Source organism: Typopeltis vanoorti, chromosome 2, assembly GCF_054136105.1.
Source record: "Typopeltis vanoorti isolate ZY-2024b chromosome 2, IOZ_Tvanoo_1.0, whole genome shotgun sequence".
NCBI lineage: Eukaryota > Metazoa > Arthropoda > Arachnida > Uropygi > Thelyphonidae > Typopeltis > Typopeltis vanoorti.
The window spans coordinates 173,026,897-173,048,573 of record NC_143550.1 but is presented as its reverse complement, the minus strand read 5'-3'; the positions used below and the strand labels follow the sequence as shown (position 1 = coordinate 173,048,573).

The 21,677-nt window shown below is 36.9% G+C and overlaps 1 protein-coding gene across 1 annotated transcript in view; it reads right to left on the bottom strand.

Annotated features, from left to right (window-relative positions):
* The window catches only part of LOC150109672 (neurobeachin-like protein 1), a 1,254,229-nt gene that overhangs the window by 274,602 nt on the left and 957,950 nt on the right, over nucleotides 1–21,677 (bottom strand). Inside the window, exons 43-44 of the mRNA XM_090413954.1 lie at nucleotides 19,832–19,965; nucleotides 5,179–5,385 (exon numbers count right to left, since the gene is read on the bottom strand). Coding sequence (XP_090270080.1) covers nucleotides 5,179–5,385; nucleotides 19,832–19,965 — 341 coding nt within the window. The remainder of the gene's footprint in view (nucleotides 1–5,178; nucleotides 5,386–19,831; nucleotides 19,966–21,677) is intronic.

Genomic DNA, 21,677 nt, shown 5'->3' with positions numbered 1-21,677 from the left:
ATTCCATATGTGAAACTGCCATAACATTCATTATATATATTTATATATTACTTAGTTTTAACACTTTTACGAATTTTAACACATTAGGTTGAATTTTATTGCTGCCTTGGGAAATCGAACTCGAACACATCTAATTAATAACAATAGTTTTTAGTTAGATACTGTGCTTGCCCATGCAACATATGGTTTTGTTTCAGTCTATACAGCATAGTTTCTGTATGAGGGGACATGTGATTGATTAATTAGTGTGTTTTTATCCCAGTTGTCTCTAATTGCACTATTTGTTGAGAAATATATTACACAGACTCCTCATACCTTATTCACTGGCATAATAAAAGTACTTATTTTTATTGCCTCTGCAGTATAGTGGCTCTTAGGGAGGGTGTTGTTTACCACTGAAAGCGAGTTACTATCTCCCCACATGAACTTGTTTAAGCTTTTTTTCATGTGTGAAGTATATGTGAAACTTTTATTGGTAACAGAAAACTAGCTCGGATGACAGTGATAATATAAAACAAGTTTTGATATGTATATAAAGCCAATATCAACATCCCTGTTACGAACGCGTGATGAAAGGGACAGGAAGATTTGGAGCTTCCCTGGAGAGCATTCGAAGTAAATACAATTAACCACTGCTTTGAAACAAAACATATGAATAAGCAATATTTACTAACATTCATTAAGCGCCGAAATACGCAGGAAGCAAAGTTTGTGAACCAACACCAATGTGTGAATTTTTCCATTAAAATATAAAAAATAACAAAAAAGAAATAATAAAAGTTAAAACATTTCTTTTAAAATAAAAAAAACTACTTAGTCTTAAAACATTTCAAATTTGTTTTCATTATTTCACGGCCCCCCTCAACAAAACCTATGGCCCCAAGGGGCCGCGGCCCACAGTTTGGGAAGCACTGTCTTATAGCACCACATTTCAAAGGCCATTATCTGTTGTCTTACTCTCTTTTTGAATATCCAGGTCTCACTTCCATATGTGAAAACTGGCCACCACATTAATGTTCTTATCATTCTTTTCTTTGTCTCAATACTCACAGAACTTCTGAGCAGATCTTTATTTTTGCAGAAGGCACCTTTAGCTATGGCTGTTCTTATTTTTATTTCTTTATCTTGCTTTCCATCTGCAGTAAAGTAGGTCCCTAAATATTTGTATGTTCAATTTTCATATTGTTTATTAATATTTATGGCTCGGACCTGTTTTCTTTTGAGATTTTCATAAATTTGGTCTTTTCTGCATTTATATCTAATCCAAATTCTTTATCTTCTTCAATTAGTAGCTGCAGTAGTTTGATTAATTTGTTTCTGTTTTCTGTTATTAGAATGGTATCATCAGCATATCTAAGATTGTTGTATTTTGTACCATTGAAACTAATTCCTATTTTTTGTTTTTCAATCTTTTTCATCACTGTCTCACTATAGATTGAAAAACAAAAAATAGGAATTAGTTTCAAATATTAAAAAAATAGATTTGGTGAAGGGATACAACCTTGTCTAACTCCTCTTTTTATTTTCACTACAGAAGTCTCAGAGTTAAACAGCTGCATTTTCTGTTTGGTGTAAATCATTTTTATAATCTTAAGTACGTGATCTTCTATGTCTAATTTATCTAATATATCGAACATTTTATTATGTTTTACCCAGCCAAAAGCCTTTTGAAAGTATGAGCATATGAAAATGTTCCTGTTTCTTTCAAGTGATCTTTCTATTAGTACTTTTAGTTCCAGGATAGCATTAATGGTTTCCATTCCTCTTCTAAAGCCTTTCTGTTGTTCACTCAATTCTCCGATTAAGGCTCTTTCAATTTGTTTGTTAACAATGGTTAAAATAATTTTAGATTTATGGGATATTAGCATAGGATATTGATGGAACATAGCTGCTAATCTTTCACTCCAAAATGCAACATCACTTTACACTTTGACATATTAAACTGATATCCATTCTCCTTTACCAATACTGCCAGTCTATCTAAGTCATCCTGCAAAATTTTAACATCATCTTTAATGACCATTTCTCCATCAAATTTTGCATCATTGGCAAACAACTGTTGCTTTCAGATCCTTTCCTAAAAGGGTAGCCAATGGGCAGATACCAGAAAGTAGTATATGGAAGAGCAGAAACCAGGAGAGGGCAGATGACTAGTTGTGTGCCGAGGGGTTCCGTACTTGAAACGCTGCTGTTTAATTTGTAAATAAATGATATAGGAAATAATATGAAGGAAATTTCAGCCACTATTACCCTACCCAACTTTGCATCATCAAATGCAAACTTGGGTAGGGTAATAGTTAATCAAAGTGATGTATAGAGCTTGTAGGATGATTTAAATAGGCTGAAACTATGGACAAAACATAATGGATGTCAATTTAATGTGGAAAAGTGTAAGTTATGCATTTTGTGATAGGAAGATAACAAGCTGTGTATCACAATGAGGGAACTTTGCTCCAGGAATTTGATGAAGGCAGGGATTTGGGAGAAGTAGTAGATAGAGAGCCAAAGTTTAGAGAGCACATTGCAAAAGCAGCCATGGTAACTCACAGGATTACTTGGCTATTAAAGAACACACTGACAAGCAGAGATAAGGGAGTTAACCTTCCTCTTTATAAAGCCAGGTCTGATCATTTGGGTTTCTTGGGCATGAGGGAGTGGTGGAGGGTATAAAGAGGCAAGTGACCAATATGGTGAGTGGTATGCTTCCTATGAGAACAGAATGAATGTTTGTGGATTGCCAAAGTTGGATGATAGGCAGAAAAAAGTAGGATATGATAAAAACATTTAAGTTACTTACAGGCTTTTACAGGATTGATGCAGGGGAAATGTTTCAGCCTTTGTCAAAGGAGGGACAGAACAAGAGATCATCTCTGGAAATTGGGTAAGAGCATAGTTGTTGGAAGCTTGTCCACTTGGTTATACTATAAATTAAAGATACCAAAAAATTATATACTTGGTTTAATCCTTTATTCAAGTGTTAGTAAACAAAGTTTGCACCTGAAGTATTTTCAGGACTGTGGCAACTTGTATATACAAGGTAATGACTTCACATCACTTGGCTTAGTATCCCATAATGCAAAACACATATCCTTATGGTCACTACCCAGACCAGTTTCGACATTTATTGAGGTCTCATCAGTGGGAGCCAGACCATGTTTAATTAAAATAGTTCCTTTGAATAATGACATCTGCATTACTCAAAGGTTGAGTAATGCAGAAGTCATATTTTCATATATGAGCAGCCAAATGGTGTCACACCTTATTATTAGAATACTCTGGATTAGAGATAGTTGTTGGAAGCTTTTCCACTTGGTTATACTATAAATTAAAGATACCAAGAAATTATATACTTGGTTTAAAGAGCATAGTTAGCAAGGGTGTGAGGACTAGATTTTTCTCTTGGAAAGTGGTGAACGAACAGAATGGGTTGCAAGTGCTCGGACTGTTAATGGTTTCAAGAAGTATGATGGATATTGTGTTGATAGTCTGGGTCTCTCACAAGAAGTCTTAGGACTCCATGGAGGTGTCCATGCAATAACAATAATAATATATTGTTAATGTACAAATTAAATAGCATTGGCCGAAGTACAGAGCCCTACAGCACACCACTAGTCACAGGCATTCTATTCAATTCCATTCCAGAATTCAATACAACAATTCAATTCTATTTCCACCCTCTTATTCACTTTGCCAACTTTATATCAATCCAAATCCATATGCTGCCATTTATTGATTAGAATTCCATATTGTATCCAGTCAAAAGCTTTTGCAAAGTCCAGTGGTATAATTCTAAACCCACTACTTTTATCCAACTCTGCTGAGTTGGATAAAATATATGGGGACAACAGAACTATGGTGTCCACATACAGTATATTCTATTTCTGTCTATCCATTCTTGTATTTTGCTCTCATCCAACTTCTCTAATACCTTGACAACACCTCCTGATATGATGATCAGTAAGTAATTTGCTACCTCAGTCTTGGAGCCTCCTTTATACAATGGAACTATTTTCCCCTCTTTCCACCTGCTTGCAATCAACCCAGAACTGAGACTTAAATTAAACAACATAGTCAAAGGCACTGCTAATTACCTAGGATCTTCTCTCAACAATCAGCTGCTATACAATCTAATCCCATAGCTGTATTCAGATCAAGGTTCTGAGATATCCTATTCAACTCCAGTTCATTTACCTCTATTTCTATATAAGCCTTTGACCCCTTGTTAATGCAATATCTCCACATTGATGATATACTCTTGCCAAGTGTTCATTTAGTAATTATAATATTTCATCTGATTCAGATTCATCTTCCCTACCATCAGCATTCGACCAAGTTATTTTTACATAATCATTCTTCCTTTAACTTGCCAAATAACTTTTTGGGATTACTTTTGGCCTGTACTGCTAATTTCCGTTCATACCGTGATTTTGCTTTTCTTATTGCACTGGTTACCCTTCTGGCCTATGCTTTGTACTGATTCTGTGCCTGCTGGTCACCTTTCTCATTGAATTCCCTCCACTTTTTTTTTTTTTTTATTTACTCTCCTGACTCTAGGTTTGCAGTCTGCTATTACTTGCCTCAAACATGGCTTTACCACTTCCCATGCACTATCAACATCCAGCCAATGCATTTTTTATGCCATTACACTGCTCCAAGCATTATACAAACTTAATTATTCTAATTAATAAATAAACAAGTGACATATTAAGTGATTATAATATATATATATATCTCTGAACTTATGTTGTTTTTATTTTAAGAATGATAACATTAAATCAGAATTTAATAAGGTTATTAAATTCTAATTTTAAGGTTATTTAAATTCTGAAGTTATAAAATAATGCAATAATGTAAAATAACGCTGGCCTGGTTGGCTGAGTGGTTAGCGTATCTGCTCTCCAGATAAAAAGCTGCGGGTTCAAATCCTTCTGTGGGCATGGATGTTTGTGATTGTCTGTGAAAATACTAGTGATGGTAATGGGAAATAGATGGCATTGGTGTAGATGATGTGATTCGCTGTAGTTGGTGGATTGAGTGGAAACGGAGAGTTGTAGAGTAGGTGCCCTCCCTTGATGAGTCTTTGGACTCCCTGGAGGTGTCACATAATAATAATAATAATAAAATATTCTAATTATTAAATATATTTGATTATTCAAATATGTTATGAATTTTACTTACCACTGGATATTGGCTGAGATCATTATAGGTTCTTCCAGCTATTGTGTTGAGCTGCATAAGATAATCAAAATTTGAAATTTCTCTTTGCACCCATTTCTGAGCGAGACCTGATGCTTTTAGCAGTTCTGCTGGTGAATGTATACCATGACTATAGAATAAATTGACTGGATGCAAGCCAACAATGCGGCTGTATATTTTGTTTCGGGTCTGTAAGAAAAAAAGTTGAAATAAAAAAGAAATGAGAAAAATGTTGCACATATAAACACATAAAAACATAAAATTAAAAACTTCAAAATTTTTTACAGATTATAGGTCTGATAAATAGAACACTCAACCCAAATATAGTAAAAAAGAAACATGCCTGAAAATATACAATACTTTAGCAGTGCCCACATTATTATATGACAGTGAAATTTGGGCAATAAACAAACAACATAAACAAAGAATAAAACCAAGTGAAATGAGATTTATGAGAAGAACTGCAAAATGCGCATTATTAGATAAAAAAAGGAACAAAGACATTTCAAAATAACTAAAAACAAAATCAATAGAAGAAAAACTAAACAATTATAAAGAAAAATGGATTGAACATGTAAACCGAATGGCCAACACCCGACATCCTAAACAAATACTAAAATATACGCCAATCGGAAAGAGAAGGCAGGATAGACCTCAAAAAAGAATATTGGATGGATAATGAGACCGGAACAGACCAATATGGTCTATACCCATAATTAGTGTTATGATGATGATGATGACCTATAAACACATTTATACATACACTAGTCTGTTCTGTTTTTCTGCTGTTGTATATTGTCTGCTGCTAGTGCTGAAATGCTTATTTGTTTCTGCTTTTATGTACCATAATAGCTACCAATGCAAGGACTTTATAGAGATTATATTAAAGTTTTGCTTCAATAGGATTAGTCAAGAAGTCAAATGAAACCAGTATACTGACTCCTCTGACAAAATAAAAAAAAAAAAAAAAAAAAAAAAGAGAGAGAGAACATAATGTAGCCTTTTTTGCTGTACATGAACAGAACACATACTCAAGAACACACAGATTATGAAGCGATGTCCTCTGATAGTGCTAAAATGTTTATTTGTTTCTGATATTGGAAACATAATAGCTTGCAATGCAAAGAGTTGGTAAGAGATAACCTTCACTGTGACAATCGACTTGTGAAGTATCTCTAACAGCTGTCCAAAAATTCAGCTCTTTTCAACCATAAATGTGAAGGATACAGAAGTGATTTGCAGCAAGTCTCTTTCGGATGATGAAAGTTTCTTGTAGTTTCAATAATGGTATATCAGGAATGAGTACTTGAAAGATAGCTGATAGAAGGTAATACTACTAAACATTAGACTGCTAGTGGAAGACTGAAGCAAATGCAATGCACTGGACATGCACTGAAGTTATTACCGAAAAATTTCTCCTCCCCCAATAAAAGTCTTCCTAATATTTTCTTAAACTGATAATTACTCCAAATAAAATTTTTGAATAATAGTGTGTAGGTGAGTGAGCCTTTTATTATTAAGAGAGACCTCCAGGAAGTCAGGGACTCATCGAAGGAGGCCACATCAACTATTCACACAATCTATCATATCTCTCCTCGAACCCTTAACAGACAAAGCATTCATAATGGGTTGACTCTGGCAAACCCATTCCACTCATTCACTACTGTCCATGCAAAAAACCTAGTCCTCACACTCCTACTAACCACACTTTTATTCAACTTCCAGGGATGAACTCTTCTTCTGGACCCATTAGCCAAGTGCTGAAATATTTCTGCTGCATCAACCATATAGAATCCTTTAAGTAGTTTAAATGTTACTATCATATCCTCTATTTTTCTCCTGTCAACCAACTTCTGAAATCCACACACCCTCAATCTATCATCATAGGGAACATTCCACAGAGCAATCACCATTTTGGTTGCTGCCTCTGAATCTTCTCCACCGCTTTCTCATCCCTAAGAAACCCAGGAGACCAGGCCTGAGCACAGTAATTCAGATTTAGATATATCAAGGCCTCATAAAGGAGAATAACAACTTCCTTACCTCTACTTGTTAGTGTGTTCTTCAATAGCCAAGTAATCATATGAGCTACTTAGCAAACTTAGAAATATGTCTGCTAAACTTTAACTCGCTATCTACCACCACCCCTTAAATCTCTAGTTTCATCTATTTCTTGGAGTACAGTTCCATCCATGTCATACACAGCTTGAAATCTATTTATCCCAAAATGAATAACTTGATATTTCTCCACATTAAACTAACACACATTATCTTTTGCCCACACTGACATCCTATTTAAATCATCCTGCAAGATTTCCATATTACCTTGATTAACTATTGTTCTAACTAATTTCACATCATCAGCAAACAACTGAATATTTCCTTACAGGTTATTTCTTATATAATTTATGTACAAATGAAACAGTAGTGGCCTCAGCACTGAACCCTGCAACACACCACTAGTTACCTGTTTTTGTCCTAATTCTCCTCCTCCATATACCATTTTATGATATCTGTCTAGCAACCACCCTTTTATCCACATAACCAGTGTCATATCCATCCCCATTTGATCTAATTTGCATAACAGTTCCATGTGGTATTCAGTAAAATGCCTTTGAAAAATCAAGCAAAATCATTGTGTAGCCATTACTTTCATACAATTTAGCTGTTGCTCTATTAAAAAAAGTCAGTAAATTACTAAGGCATGACTGACTCTTCACAAAGCCATGCTGCATCACATACAGTATCATATTTTTATCCACCCATTCTGGAATTCACTTTTTGACCAATTTTTCCAGTACTTTTACCAACACAACAGATACTGATTGGTCTATAATTTGCTAATGCAGTCTTAGAACTTCACTTTTGCAAAGGAATTATTTTCTGCTCCTTCCACTCCCTTGGAACTCTACCAGAGATGAGACTTAAATAAGCAGCCTAGTCAGAGGCATTGTCTGTTCCCTTGCACATTCTCACAAAACCCAAGCTGATATCCCATCCATTCCCACAGATGTATTTAGGTTGAGATTCTCCAATGTACCCACATCAGTGTCTGTTACATATGTTACAGCAGTTACCTCACTTGGATGATACACTCCTACAAAGTGGTCACTCAGTAACTCAACTATTTTATCTGCATCTGTCATCTTGTCACCATCCATAGTCATTCTTCCTCTTACTTGCCACATAATGAAAGAACTCCTTAGGATTTCTTTTGGCCTGCTCAGCTAGATTCTTCTTGTAATCTGATTTTGTCTTCCTTATATACCCTCAACAGCAGTTTCTTCTTCTGCAGCTCATGGTTAATAGCATTGCTCATCCATCTAACTCCTACCTGATTAACCCTTCTTATCTTAGGTATATAATTTAATGTTGCTTCCTCTAGATGCCCCTTACCCCTTGCAGTGCTTTATGCCATGACACAGATTCAAGTTTCCTTCTAAGCTTTTCACAATCACCTGTCTTGTAGTTCCACATATACCCCTTTCTTGACAGAATATTCCTCATGTTTTACAATCTTTCAAATCAAGAGACCACATGGTTATTTTTGCCAATCAGAGACAATGCGGCCACCTTAATTATGGATATCTCTTCTAATCCTTTGATCAGGTCCGATACTCTCACACCTCTAGTCCCCTCTATCACATGCTGTCTCAAGCAATTATCTCTCAGTAGGTGTATAAATTATATTTCCTTTCTGCAATGTGATCTTTCTTCCTTCCAGTCTATATCTCCATAATTGAAGTCCCCGATAATAATCACTTAACCTGCACTCATTGTACTAATTTGTCAATGCTCGTCTTCCAGATTATCCCCCCCCCCCCCAAGGCCTACAGCAACAATCAACTGTATCTTTTGTCTTACTGGCCTTGATCTCACACCAGACTGCTTCAAACGAACAGTCACCTTCCTGACTCTCTCCAATTCTTTTTGGGTGCATTCATTTGCTATCATCAGCAGTATCCATCTCCCCATCCTATCTTCTCTCTCTTTCCTGAAAATACTAAATGCTTTATATTCTGTCCCTGTAACTACATCATCTGTTGTTAGTTGTCTCAATAATGCTTTTAACTTTTGGCAAGGTTGCACTAACCAGTGCCAAAAACTTCTCTCTCTTGTTCCCGATACTTCTGGCATTAGTATATAGAAACAGAAGCATTCCTGTAGGCCCCCCAATCACCCTTATTTCCTTAATTAACTACCCTATTTGACAATTTTGCTTCAGAAACTAGTTTCACAATTGGTCATGGGTGCCTTCACACAAACTCACCTGCTTTCATCTTAACTACTTAAGTTTTTCTGAATTTGTGCGGTGAGGTGAAAGAACTAAGTCTCCTTTACATCTCCATCACAGAATGCTTCTTGCCTCTCAGATCATTAGTGCCAACCAAGAGAATTAGTTCTTTCACCTCACCTTTTTGCATTAGGATGGCATGACTAATTTCGTGAATTTTTGCACCAGGAAAACACGATTTTGTTACACATAAATTAAAGATGCCAAGAAATTATATTCTTGGTTTCATCCATTATCCAGGTGTAAACAAACAAATTTTGCATGTGAAGTCACTTCACGACTGGGCTACTTGTATATAGAGGCTAATGACTTCACATCAATTGCCTTAGTATCCCATAATGCAATGCACATATCCTTGCAGACATGTAAAATGCTATGCATGATGGGAAGGGCCAACTACCCAGACTGGGTTTGACCTTTATTGAGGTCTTGTCAGTGGGAGCTAGACCTGGAAGTAATACCACAGTTGAAGTAATGCATAAATCATATTTCCATATACAAGTAGTAAAAATGTGCCACACCTTATCTAAAATACTCTGGATTAGAGATAGATGCTGCAAGTTTTTTACTTGGAATTAAAGATACCAAGAAATTATGTTCTTGGGTTCATCCTTTATCCAAGTGTAAGCAAACAAGTGTTTGCACGTGAAGCCACTTCCCAACTGGGCTACTAATATATAGAGGCTAATGACTTCACATCAATTGCCTTAGTATTCCATAATGGAATGCACATATCCTTGCAGACATGTAAAATGCTATGCATTATGGGAAGGGCCACTACCCAGATCAGTTTCTACCTTTATTGAGGTTTCATCAGTAGGAGACAGACCCAGAAGTGATACCACTGTTGAAGTAATGTCGATGTCACATTTTGATTTTGTTACACTTTCATTAAGTACTGTCCTGATCACTGAGTCTCAGTACATAATTTTCTTAATTTGTTTTTCTCATTTGTTTGCTCAACTCTCTATTATTACTTTGGACCAACAGCTTCTTTCTCTTCTCAGCCCTGCCAATAACTTGCAATTTCTGTAATTTTTCAATTTCATGCTTTGTTTTGTGAAGGATAACATTCTAGCATGCTATTTCTTTATTTATGTCCATTTCATTCTCCTGTATGACATTTCCATCCTACTGTTGATACTGTCCAGTGCTACTAACATTTCCTCCATTCTTGTCACTCACTTTTGAAACATTTAATACACACTCTCCCTCCAATTTCCTTCAACATATCCTTTAATTTTTGCAACAAATACAACTTACACACACACTACACTGAACTGCACAAAATGCTGTAAATTCAAATCACCCGACAACATGGTCTTTTCCACCATTGTGCTACTATGTATTAGTGGCTTACCAACAATATTGTATTTAAACATAAAAAAATATAAGGTTTACTTACACTCAATTAATCAAACACTTTAAAATAAAAACAACAATAAGTTAACCTAATATTATCAACTAAAATGGGAAAAAAATTACTTATCTTTCAGGAGTGCTAATAATTAGAAATGCTAAGAAACTCACTTAGCTGTAGGCAACACATACATTACTTCACCTAATGGAGCCTCATCCACCAATCAGTCTCTCTCTCTCTCTGGTGTTAGCTTCAAATATTAGAAAGGCTGGTTAAGAATTGCATTGAAAGGTGAATAGATAGTACTACAAACTTCCATAGCGCAATTGGAAGAATGATGGTACATTGCACCCTCGATTGGAATAGGCCAAAGTTCGATTCTCGTTATGATGGAAGGAATCTTTATGTGGACTTTTTCAATCAAAGGTGAGTTAGCCGATCTCATACAGAGGTAGCAGGATTTTTTCTCCTGGAAACTCGGGTTTTTCATCCCGCATACAGACAAATCGGCCCTTCAGAACACACGTAATTTACAGACAAAAAATACTAGTTGTGGTGGGCGGCAGATGGCATTGATGGAGATGATTGGTAGCAGAAGTTTGGTGGAGACAGTTGTAATAGGTGTCCTCCTGCGATGAGTCTTCGGACTCCTTGGAGGTGTCACGAATAATAATAATTTCTACAGTGGAGAGTATGGTTTAGCAATCTGTTCATGTACTGTAATATTAGAGTTTGATAAGTTGAATGGTTATGACAGTTCTGTGAAGTTAGTATACAAACTACATGGGATGTGTATACAAAAACAGGCTAGGAACATAGAGAGGAGGGTGCAGACTAACAGATATCAGAAAGTGATATACGGAGAAGCAGATTCTAAGTGAAGAGGGGTAATCAATTGTGGACCAGAAAGTTCTATGAGTGGACATTATTGTTTATCTTGTATATTAATGATTGGTAGATGGTATTGCTGATTATAAGTTAGGTTGAGTTATAAAGGATATAAAAGCATTCTATGAGCAAATTAAGGATGCTATAGACAGAGCATAGTAATGGTATTTTTGAAATTTTTGGAAGTTTCTGTGTATTATCATCCTTCATTGCCCAAGAGTGATGGTAAGCCGATTTAAAGTTTAGGGTCAGCATCACTCATGTTCTTAAGTTAATCACATCACATAGCTGCAATGTTAATGACAACACTAACTTAAAGAAAAAAAGGAAGTTCTTTTCCCACTTTAAAAGGCATCATTAAGACCATACAGTGAATGAATGTAACAGGGGCTCTTGAAACTGAGAGGAATCATGTGATCTTGTATATGTGTCAGTCATGTGATGAGAACTGAGTTGATTAGATTACTCACTTAGTTATAAATACAGTTTCTGTGTACCAATGTTTTACATCATTATCATGAAATGGAACTGCATTTAGCAATTTCATTGGAATTGCATGATTATGTGACCTCTGATAAGAACTTTTTCCAAAATGTTATAACATGAGACAAATCTTAGGTTTACTGTTATGATTTCAAGACCAAAATTAGACTCCAGGTTGGAAAACACTCAACTGACCTCAGCCCAAAAAAGGCATGTCAATGCCTTCTTGGACTCAGTGAAAGTGAAGTTGCCATGACAATATATCTAAAAGAACTAAAGAAAGAAGACTTCCAGAAGGCACTGGCATGCCTTCTTGGGTTGAGATCAGTTGGGTGAATAATCAAAATCCAATGTTAAAGTCCTGTTGATTGTATTTTCCGTTCTGGAGAGGATTGTGTGGGCAGAGTTTGTACCTAGAGGCACTGCAGTCAACTCTGAATATTATAAAAAAAGTACTGGAATGTTTGCAGACTGATATGCATTGAAGAAGACACAGAAGTGGGTGAATAGGTTCATCTTACTACGCATCTCTTCTTATTCGAAAGTTCTTGTGGACAAAAAAAAAAAAAAAAACTATATGCCTGCATCTGACATATTCACCTGATTTAGCACCCAGTGATTTCTTGCTGTTTCCAAAATTGAAGTCAATGAAAAAGAAATAGCATTTTGCATCAATACAAGAAAGTGAAGTTGCCATAACAATGCACCTAAAAGAACTAAAGAAAGAAGACTTCCAGAACTGTTTCAAAAAGTGGCTGGAATGTTGGGACAATTGTGTGGCAAACCAAGGAGATTAATTAATATTTATATTTAACTTTCTTGAATTCTAACATTCATCATACTTTTTGATCACACCTAACACCTGGGCTACTGTGTGCAGATGTGATCATTTGGGTTTCAAGCAGCAGTGACCCAAGATCACTAGGTATAAATAGGAAAGCAAGATAAATGGAAAAAGAACTTCAATACACTTTTAAGGAATGAGGAGAACTGACTGGGAGTCTCTGACACCTAATATCAAGTGCACCTTCTCACGGTACATCCCATTAACAGATATCTAACGAAAATACTGAATAATAAGAATAGGCTGGCAATTTAGGACGTAACTGACCAAATTATATTCTATATTGGCTTTAATCAAAAAACAATGATGGCACACAACATGAGGTCATACCAGCTGAGAACAGCCTAGTTAAAAAGTCATGTTTTTGTCAGGATATAATTGCATACCATGAAACATCAACTACTGGAACAAACTAAAACTCAACATCAGCAGAACGGAAGACACACACAATCAATATCAGATGGATCAATGGAAACAAAGTGTAATTAGCAGAAGAATTACAGAAAGAACTAAGTTGATATAATTGATATTACTAAAACAGAGAACATATCATTATCATTAATAATAATTACAAAGTGCTACATTCAGGTAACATTGATCAGGGAAAGGAAGGAGAAGTAGCTATAGTATTTAACACTACATAAACATAACCGGCAGGCATCTTCAAGTCGAGTGATGTGGGCAAACACCAAAATGTAGAATTAGACAATGAGACTTATTAGTACCAATAGCCCTACTAAGAAAGAAAGAACTGGAATAATTTTTTGAGTAATTACAGAAAGCAGCTGATAGAAAGAAAAACGAAAAGTTAATCCTTCTCGGAGAGCTAAGCAAATAATCAAATTTCAGATATGGATACTTGATAGTGATGGGGGAGGTACAGACAGAGGCGTAGCTAGGGAGTGGGCGGTCCACCACGGGCGGCACTTTGAACCTTTTTGAACTTTTGCAGTTAATTCTGAAATACAGTCTCGAGAACTCATTTCGAAATATTGTAATACTACTGCGAATTTTCCTCACAATTGCTGTAAGTGTTACTAGTTGTGAGAAGAGTTTTTCTAAATAAAACTGATTAAGAATTATCTACGTTACTATGAAATAGTCTTTGCCAATGTCATCGACGATTTTGTTAACAGAAAAGCAAAAAAAGTAACATTTTAGAATGTTGAAATTAAAGTTTTACTTCAAAAATAAACAATGTTTTAATTTATTTCTCTATAATTTGTTTTGACTTTTTGTAGTATTTTTGGTGTGTATTGAGAGGGATGGCAAAAGCTCTAGTTACACCTGGATTTTTTACAACACTCAAAAAGAATTAAAATAGAATTTAATACTTCCTTTATTTCGTCCTAGTCACTAGGACATCTACGGGGATTACAAAAACAATTAATGTAACATATACACAAATAACAAACAATACTAAGCCCAACCACGTGGGTGACACTACAGTCCTATCTAGGTAGAGCGCCCTCTAAGGGCAGTAGTAGGTGGCCTGGAATGTAAGGTGGGAACTCTGGTGATGAGTGTTTCCCAAATCTTCGGAAGCTTAATGCACCCATATTTATTGAGATTTGGTTGGTTTTTGAGAGCTGCTGCTGCTGCTTCTAAGAAAAGTCTCTCTTTCTTGAATTTGCTGTGGTGGAGCATGGTGGTTTTCTTCCATGATACCATGTGGGTGGTGTCCAAAACATGGTCAGCCAAGCCTGAATGGCCATAGTTGTGTTTGAAGATGTAAGACTTGTGTTCCTCTAGACGGATGGATGCTGATCTGCCTGTCTATCCAAAGTACGCCAGCTTACAGGAACAGGGTACTATGTAAACTCCAGGCAGAGAGTGAGGAGGGAGCTGATCTTTCGTAGAATGGATAAGGATAGCCAGTTTGCGGTGGGGCTTATATGCTGTGTGTAGATTGTATTGTTTTAGTATCTTGGCTATTTTTTCGGATGTGCCACGGATGTAGGGTATGGTGATGGCATTTTTAAAATCTTGTTGATGAGAAGGACGGGGAATGGGGGAGGAGTTGATTATTTTTTTGATACTGTGATCGCTGTAGCCATTGGAGAGGAAAGTGCTGTGTATGTGGTTAAGCTCAGTAGTGAGGGCGGTTCCACTGGAACAATGATTGTGGGCTCTCTTGGTAAGAGTTTTAATAATGCCATATTGTTGAGAGGGGTGGTGGTGGGAGAGTTTGTAAATGTATCTGCCTGTGTGTGTGGATTTTCTGTATACGGTGAAGGTAAGTGTATCATTAGACAGGCGTGTGACTAAGGTGTCTAGGAAGGGTAAACAATTGTTCTTTTCCTTTTCCATAGTGAACTGGATTCTTGGATGTAGACTATTGAGATGACTGAGGAAGGAGTCTAACGTGTCTGGGCCCTGAGGCCAAATAGAGAACACATCATCTACATATCTTAGCCAGATAGAAGGTTTGAGTGGGGTTGAGTCTATGGCTCGTTTTTCGAAATCTTCCATATAGAAATTGGCAAGGGGGGTGAGAGGGGGGAACCCATGGCAGTTCCCTCTATCTGCTTGTAGATTTTGTTGTTCCAAGAGAAATACCCAGAGTTAATGGCAAAGGAAAAGAGATCTAAGATGTCAGAGGGAAAAACGTTTTCTAAGAGAGATAAGGTGTCAATTAAGGGAATATTGGTAAACAAAGAGGAGATATCAAAGCTTACAGATATGTCTGTCTTCCTCAAGTTTAAATTTTCTGTGAGGGCTTTAGAGTGGGTCGAATTTTTTATATAGGAAGGGGACCTTCCGGTGAGGGGGATCAGAGAGTTAGCCAGCTGTTTACATAGTCTATAGCAAGGTGCATTGGTGGCATCTACTATAGGCCTGAGTGGGGAATTGGGTTTGTGGATTTTTGGTAAACCGTATATTCGGGGGGGGAGCGGAAAGGTTTAAGTTTTTTCGTCACATCAGAGGGGCCAGGACGATACTTTTTTGAGTAAAATTTTTAGTTTCTTAACTTGTGTTTTTGTGGGGTCGTGTTCTAGCTGGATGTAGGTAGCGCGATCGCGGAGAATAATGTTCATTTTACGATTATATTCACTAGTATTAAGAACGACTGTGGCATTACCCTTATCCGCTCTGGTGATGACGATACTTTTTTCTTTACGTAGTTTCAGGAGAGCAGTGCGTTGGGCATATGATAAATTGCTTTCTGGCGGTGAAGAATGCGCGAGGATGTTGGCTACGTCAAGTCTGATGTTGTTAGCTATCTCTGACGGTAAGCGGCCGATTTCACGTTCGATGTTCACCATTACATCAAGCACCGGCATTTCGTTCGGAGAGACGGCAAAATTACGGCCGAGGCAAAGGGCGCTGACGGCATCGTCGTTGAGCTTTTTGGAAGAGAGGTTTATTACTGTCTGGAGCGGTTGAATTTGTGGTTGCGGTTTGTTTTTCACAAGGTTGCTATATTTCTTGATGTGTTTATTTTTTATTTTTTGGAATTCTCTCTGTGCGGAAGTTTCCGAAATGCCAGAGAGAATCGACCAAAGTTCAGGGTTAAGAACGGTGGAGAGCTCTGAATGTAAGGAGCCAATGGTGGCGTTCGTCACTGTGAGGGTAGCACGTGTAGAGGCGATTTGCTCGCAGAGTAATGCCTGGCTGGCACGGTTATATATACGAAGTACTTTTTTGGAATGGAAATTGATCTTCATTTTAACGCAGTTTGGTATCACTCTTGTATCCCGACATCATTTTAAAAAGGCCAGCCTATTTAGTTGCCTAGATAGTCGTAGTTTTGACTTACCGTATTGCTTGGATTTGCGTGCTAGTTCTTCTCCATGGATGATTAGAATACGTGTGTAGAGGCTTAAGTGCTGTGAGGACATCATGTTGGAGGCTTAATGGATTTTTTACAACACTCAAAAAGAATTAAAATAGAATTTAATACTTCCTATATTTCGTCCTAGTCACTAGGACATCTACGGGGATTACAAAAACAATTAATGTAACATATACACAAATAACAAACAATACTAAGCCCAACCACGTGGGTGACACTACAGTCCTATCTAGGTAGAGCCTAGATAGGACTTTACCAAAAAATAAAAAATAAACACATCAAGAAATATAGCAACCTTGTGAAAAACAAACCGCAACCACAAATTCAACCGCTCCAGACAGTAATAAACCTCTCTTCCAAAAGGCTCAACGATGATGCCGTCAGCGCCCTTTGCCTCGGCTGTAATTTTGCTGTCGCTCCGAATGAAGTGCCGGTGCTTGACGTAATGGTGAACATCGAACGTGGAATTGGTTGCTTACCGTCGGAGATAGCTAACAACATCAGACTTGACGTAGCCAACATCCTCACGCATTCTTCGCCACCAAGAAGTAATTTATTATATGCCCGACGCACTGCTCTCCTGAAACTACGTAAAGAAAAAAGTATCGTCATCACCAGAGCAGATAAGGGTAATGCCACAGTCGTTCTTAATACCAGTGAATATAATCGTAAAATGAACATTATCCTCCGCGATCGCGCTACCTACATCCCGCTAGAACACAACCCCACAATAACACAAGTTAAGAAACTAAAAATTTTACTCAAAAAAGTATCTTCCTGGCCCCCTGATGTCACAAAAAAACTTAAACCTTTCCGCTCCCGTCCCCCCCGAATATACGGTTTACCAAAAATCCACAAACCCAATTCCCCATTCAGGCCTATAGTAGATGCCACCAATGCACCTTGCTATAGACTATCTAAACAGCTGGCCAACTCTCTGATCCCCCTCACCGGAAGGTCCCCTTCCTATATAAAAAACTCGACTGACTTTAAAGCCCTCACAGAAAATTTAACCTTGAGGAAGACAGACATATTGGTAAGCTTTGATATCTCCTCTTTGTTTACCAATATTCCCTTAATTGACACCTTATCTCTCTTAGAAAACGTTCTTCCCTCTGACATCTTAGATCTCTTTTCCTTTGCCATTAACTCTGGGTATTTCTCTTGGAACAACAAAATCTACAAGCAGATAGAGGGAACTGCCATGGGTTCCCCCCTCTCACCCCCCCCCCTTGCCAATTTCTATATGGAAGATTTCGAAAAACGAGCCATAGACTCAGCCCCACTCAAACCTTCTATCTGGCTAAGATATGTAGATGATGTGTTCTCTATTTGGCCTCAGGGCCCAGACACGTTAGACTCCTTCCTCAGTCATCTCAATAGTCTACATCCAAGAATCCAGTTCACTATGGAAAAGGAAAAGAACAATTGTTTACCCTTCCTAGACACCTTAGTCACACGCCTGTCTAATGATACACTTACCTTCACCGTATACAGAAAACCCACACACACAGGCAGATACATTCACAAACTCTCCCACCACCAACCCTCTCAACAATATGGTATTATTAAAACTCTTACCAAGAGAGCCCACAATCGTTGTTCCAGTGGAACCGCCCTCACTACTGAGCTTAACCACATACACAGCACTTTCCTCTCCAATGGCTACAGCGATCACAGTATCATAAAAATAATCAACTCCTCCCCCATTCCCCGTCCTTCTCGTCAACAAGATTTTAAAAATGCCATCACCATACCCTACATCCGTGGCACATCCGAAAAAATAGCCAAGATACTAAAACAATACAATCTACACACAGCATATAAGCCCCACCGCAAACTGGCTATCCTTATCCATTCTACGAAAGATGAGCTCCCTCCTCTCTCTCTGCCTGGAGTTTACAAAGTACCCTGTTCCTGTAAGCTGGCATACTTTGGACAGACAGGCAGATCAGCATCCATCCGTCTAGAGGAACACAAGTCTTACATCTTCAAACACAATTATGGCCATTCAGGCTTGGCTGACCATGTTTTGGACACCACCCACATGGTATCATGGAAGAAAACCACCATGCTCCACCACAGCAAATTCAAGGAAGAGAGACTTTTCTTAGAAGCAGCAGCAGCTCTCAAAAACCAACCAAATCTCAATAAATATGGTTGCATTAAGCTTCCGAAGATCTGGGAAACACTCATCACCAGAGTTCCCACCTTACATTCCAGGCCACCTACTACTGCCCTTAGAGGGCGCTCTACCTAGATAGGACTTTAGTGTCACCCACGTGGTTGGGCTTAGTATTGTTTGTTATTTGTGTATATGTTACATTAATTGTTTTTGTAATCCCCGTAGATGTCCTAGTGACTAGGACGAAATATAGGAAGTATTAAATTCTATTTTAATTCTTTTTGAGTGTTGTAAAAAATCCATTAAGCCTCCAACATGATGTCCTCACAGCACTTAAGCCTCTACGCACGTACTCTAGCTACACCACTGGGTACAGAATATTATGATAATAGTACACAAAAAGTTTACATCATTACGAACTTCTTATCAATAATTTTGCTATGTTCTTCATAGTGAAGAATTTATGGAGACACAACAAACATGTTAGAATGCTTTTTTAACTTAATGCAGTTAGGTATTAAGTTGTGTCTCCATAAATTCTTCACTATGAATGCTGACCACCATAACCTAAAAAGAAAGAATGTTCATGTTCTGCTATCTATGTGCCACAGAATACTGATTGGATGTGTTTGCTTTGTTTTAATGATGAAGTGTTCCAATACATGAATAAATAAATTGTATAGAATAAAGAACATAATGAACACTTTAAAATGATTTAATTTTCTTCCTTCTACAAGAATTAACAAATTGATTCTGATATTTCGCATGCTGCATATACTTGGAATTTATTATTGATATATTTAGAATAAAAAAATTATTTGTTAAGACGGAAGAGAATTTCTCACCTTTGTTGTAAAATTGAGAAAAAAATTTGTTTGGTCTATAAAGAAGAATTCTAGAGCAGAACGCCTTAGGTTGTACCTCCTGAGATGAATTTCTCGTAGATGTGATAGTGAACATTTAAAATCATGCCTTTCTCCTTTAAAAGAAGACAAAATAATATTTATTTATCTATCACAAGAAAAGTTCAGAACATAAAATAATTTTTATAAGTTATATGCACGCACACACACAAATGCCTGACAAGTAAAGATTAAATCAAAACTATTTTATCAAAACATAAGAAATTTTCAATTAAGAAGAGTGGAACTACAAAATATTGGTAATTATAATAAACTTAGAAGGTAAACTTGATGCAGTCATATTTCATGATATTTCTAGTAAGGGATATATAATCAGAAAGTTAATAATCAGGATTATGAGCAATACAAAATACAGGAAAGAAAGGTGACTATTATGGTGAGGAAGTCAAAAACAGATTATGAGAGAAAATTAGCTAAAAAGCTATTTTGCTACTTGTTCAGCAAAATAATTACAGAAGAATAAATCTCAATAACCACTGATGGCTGGGGGGGGGGTAGCAGAAGCAGAAGAAATAGCCAAATTACTGAGTAAATCACCTTATAGGTAACAACGAAGTTTATATATTCTCATCAAATCCTATGATCTTGAAGAGAAGAAATTTTGTGTGATGTTTTTCTTCATGTATGCTATTAAGTTTGTGGGTCTTTTTCTCTGTGGGAGATAAATTTTATTCATAATGCACATTTGTATGTAGCTCTTGCAAATTATAACATCTTACATACACTTAACCTAACAGTCATGCAATACCAAAAATTTACACTGATATTATTTGTTTGTATATAAATACATTAATTCTGAATTTTCTTTGCCTCTCACTCAATCTTGAGTTTACTTATTTTATAATAAAATCCCAGATCCAAATACTCTGGTATATAACAACAGGAATACCAAGAACCAAAAGAAAAACAATCAAGGCCTGCATAGGTGAGAATGAAGAGATTAAGAGACTAGCAAGGTAGCTAGTGCAAGGAGGAAAAAGAGACACGATAGGAAAGAAGGTGAGAGACAAAGAAAGAGATTTTGAAGTTGAGAGAGCGTGGAAGCAAGGCATAGAGAGAGAGAGAGAGAGTGGAAGCAGAAAGGTCTAGTGATGCCAATGAGAGAAGAATGATGGAACTGTCACAGTGTGACATGAAAATTCAATGATTTTGGATGTGTAGTATAGTGTTAGAGAAGTACTTGCCTAATGGAACAATAGAGTGTGTCAATGCAATGAAACAAGGCAAAATGTGGAAGAAATGATAATGATAGTTTCATGTCTGACCTGAGAGAGAGTATGAATTAGCAAAAGATTTGAGAGCAATGTTAGAAATGTGCAGTAGAATGTGCAAGAGGGAAGTTAGTGAATGTTGCCTCAGTGTGATAATGCAGAGTTGAGAAGACAAGCAGTGACAGTGCATGAGATGATAGTAACAATGCATAAGAAGAGGGGGGTCTGGAATACGAAAATGCTTGGAATACATTTAAAAATACAAAGACATGAATGTAAGAGAAACAGATAGCATCTGAGCATAGAAGAATGCAAACATTTGGAGAGACTCTTGTTTTCTGCACACATGAGTGTGTTAGGCAGGAAAACTATAATTGCAAAGGTGGAAAGCAGCAAGAATGTGAGGATGGTGGTTTGAGAAATGAAAGGTGTATACTGTATTGCAGAGCTGAGTTAAGCCTTCAGATAGTAGTAATAGCTACACCAAAGAGCCAAAACATTATGACTGGTGCATCTTCGTGCAAATTGAAGCGACTGCAGAGAAACAACACCATGTG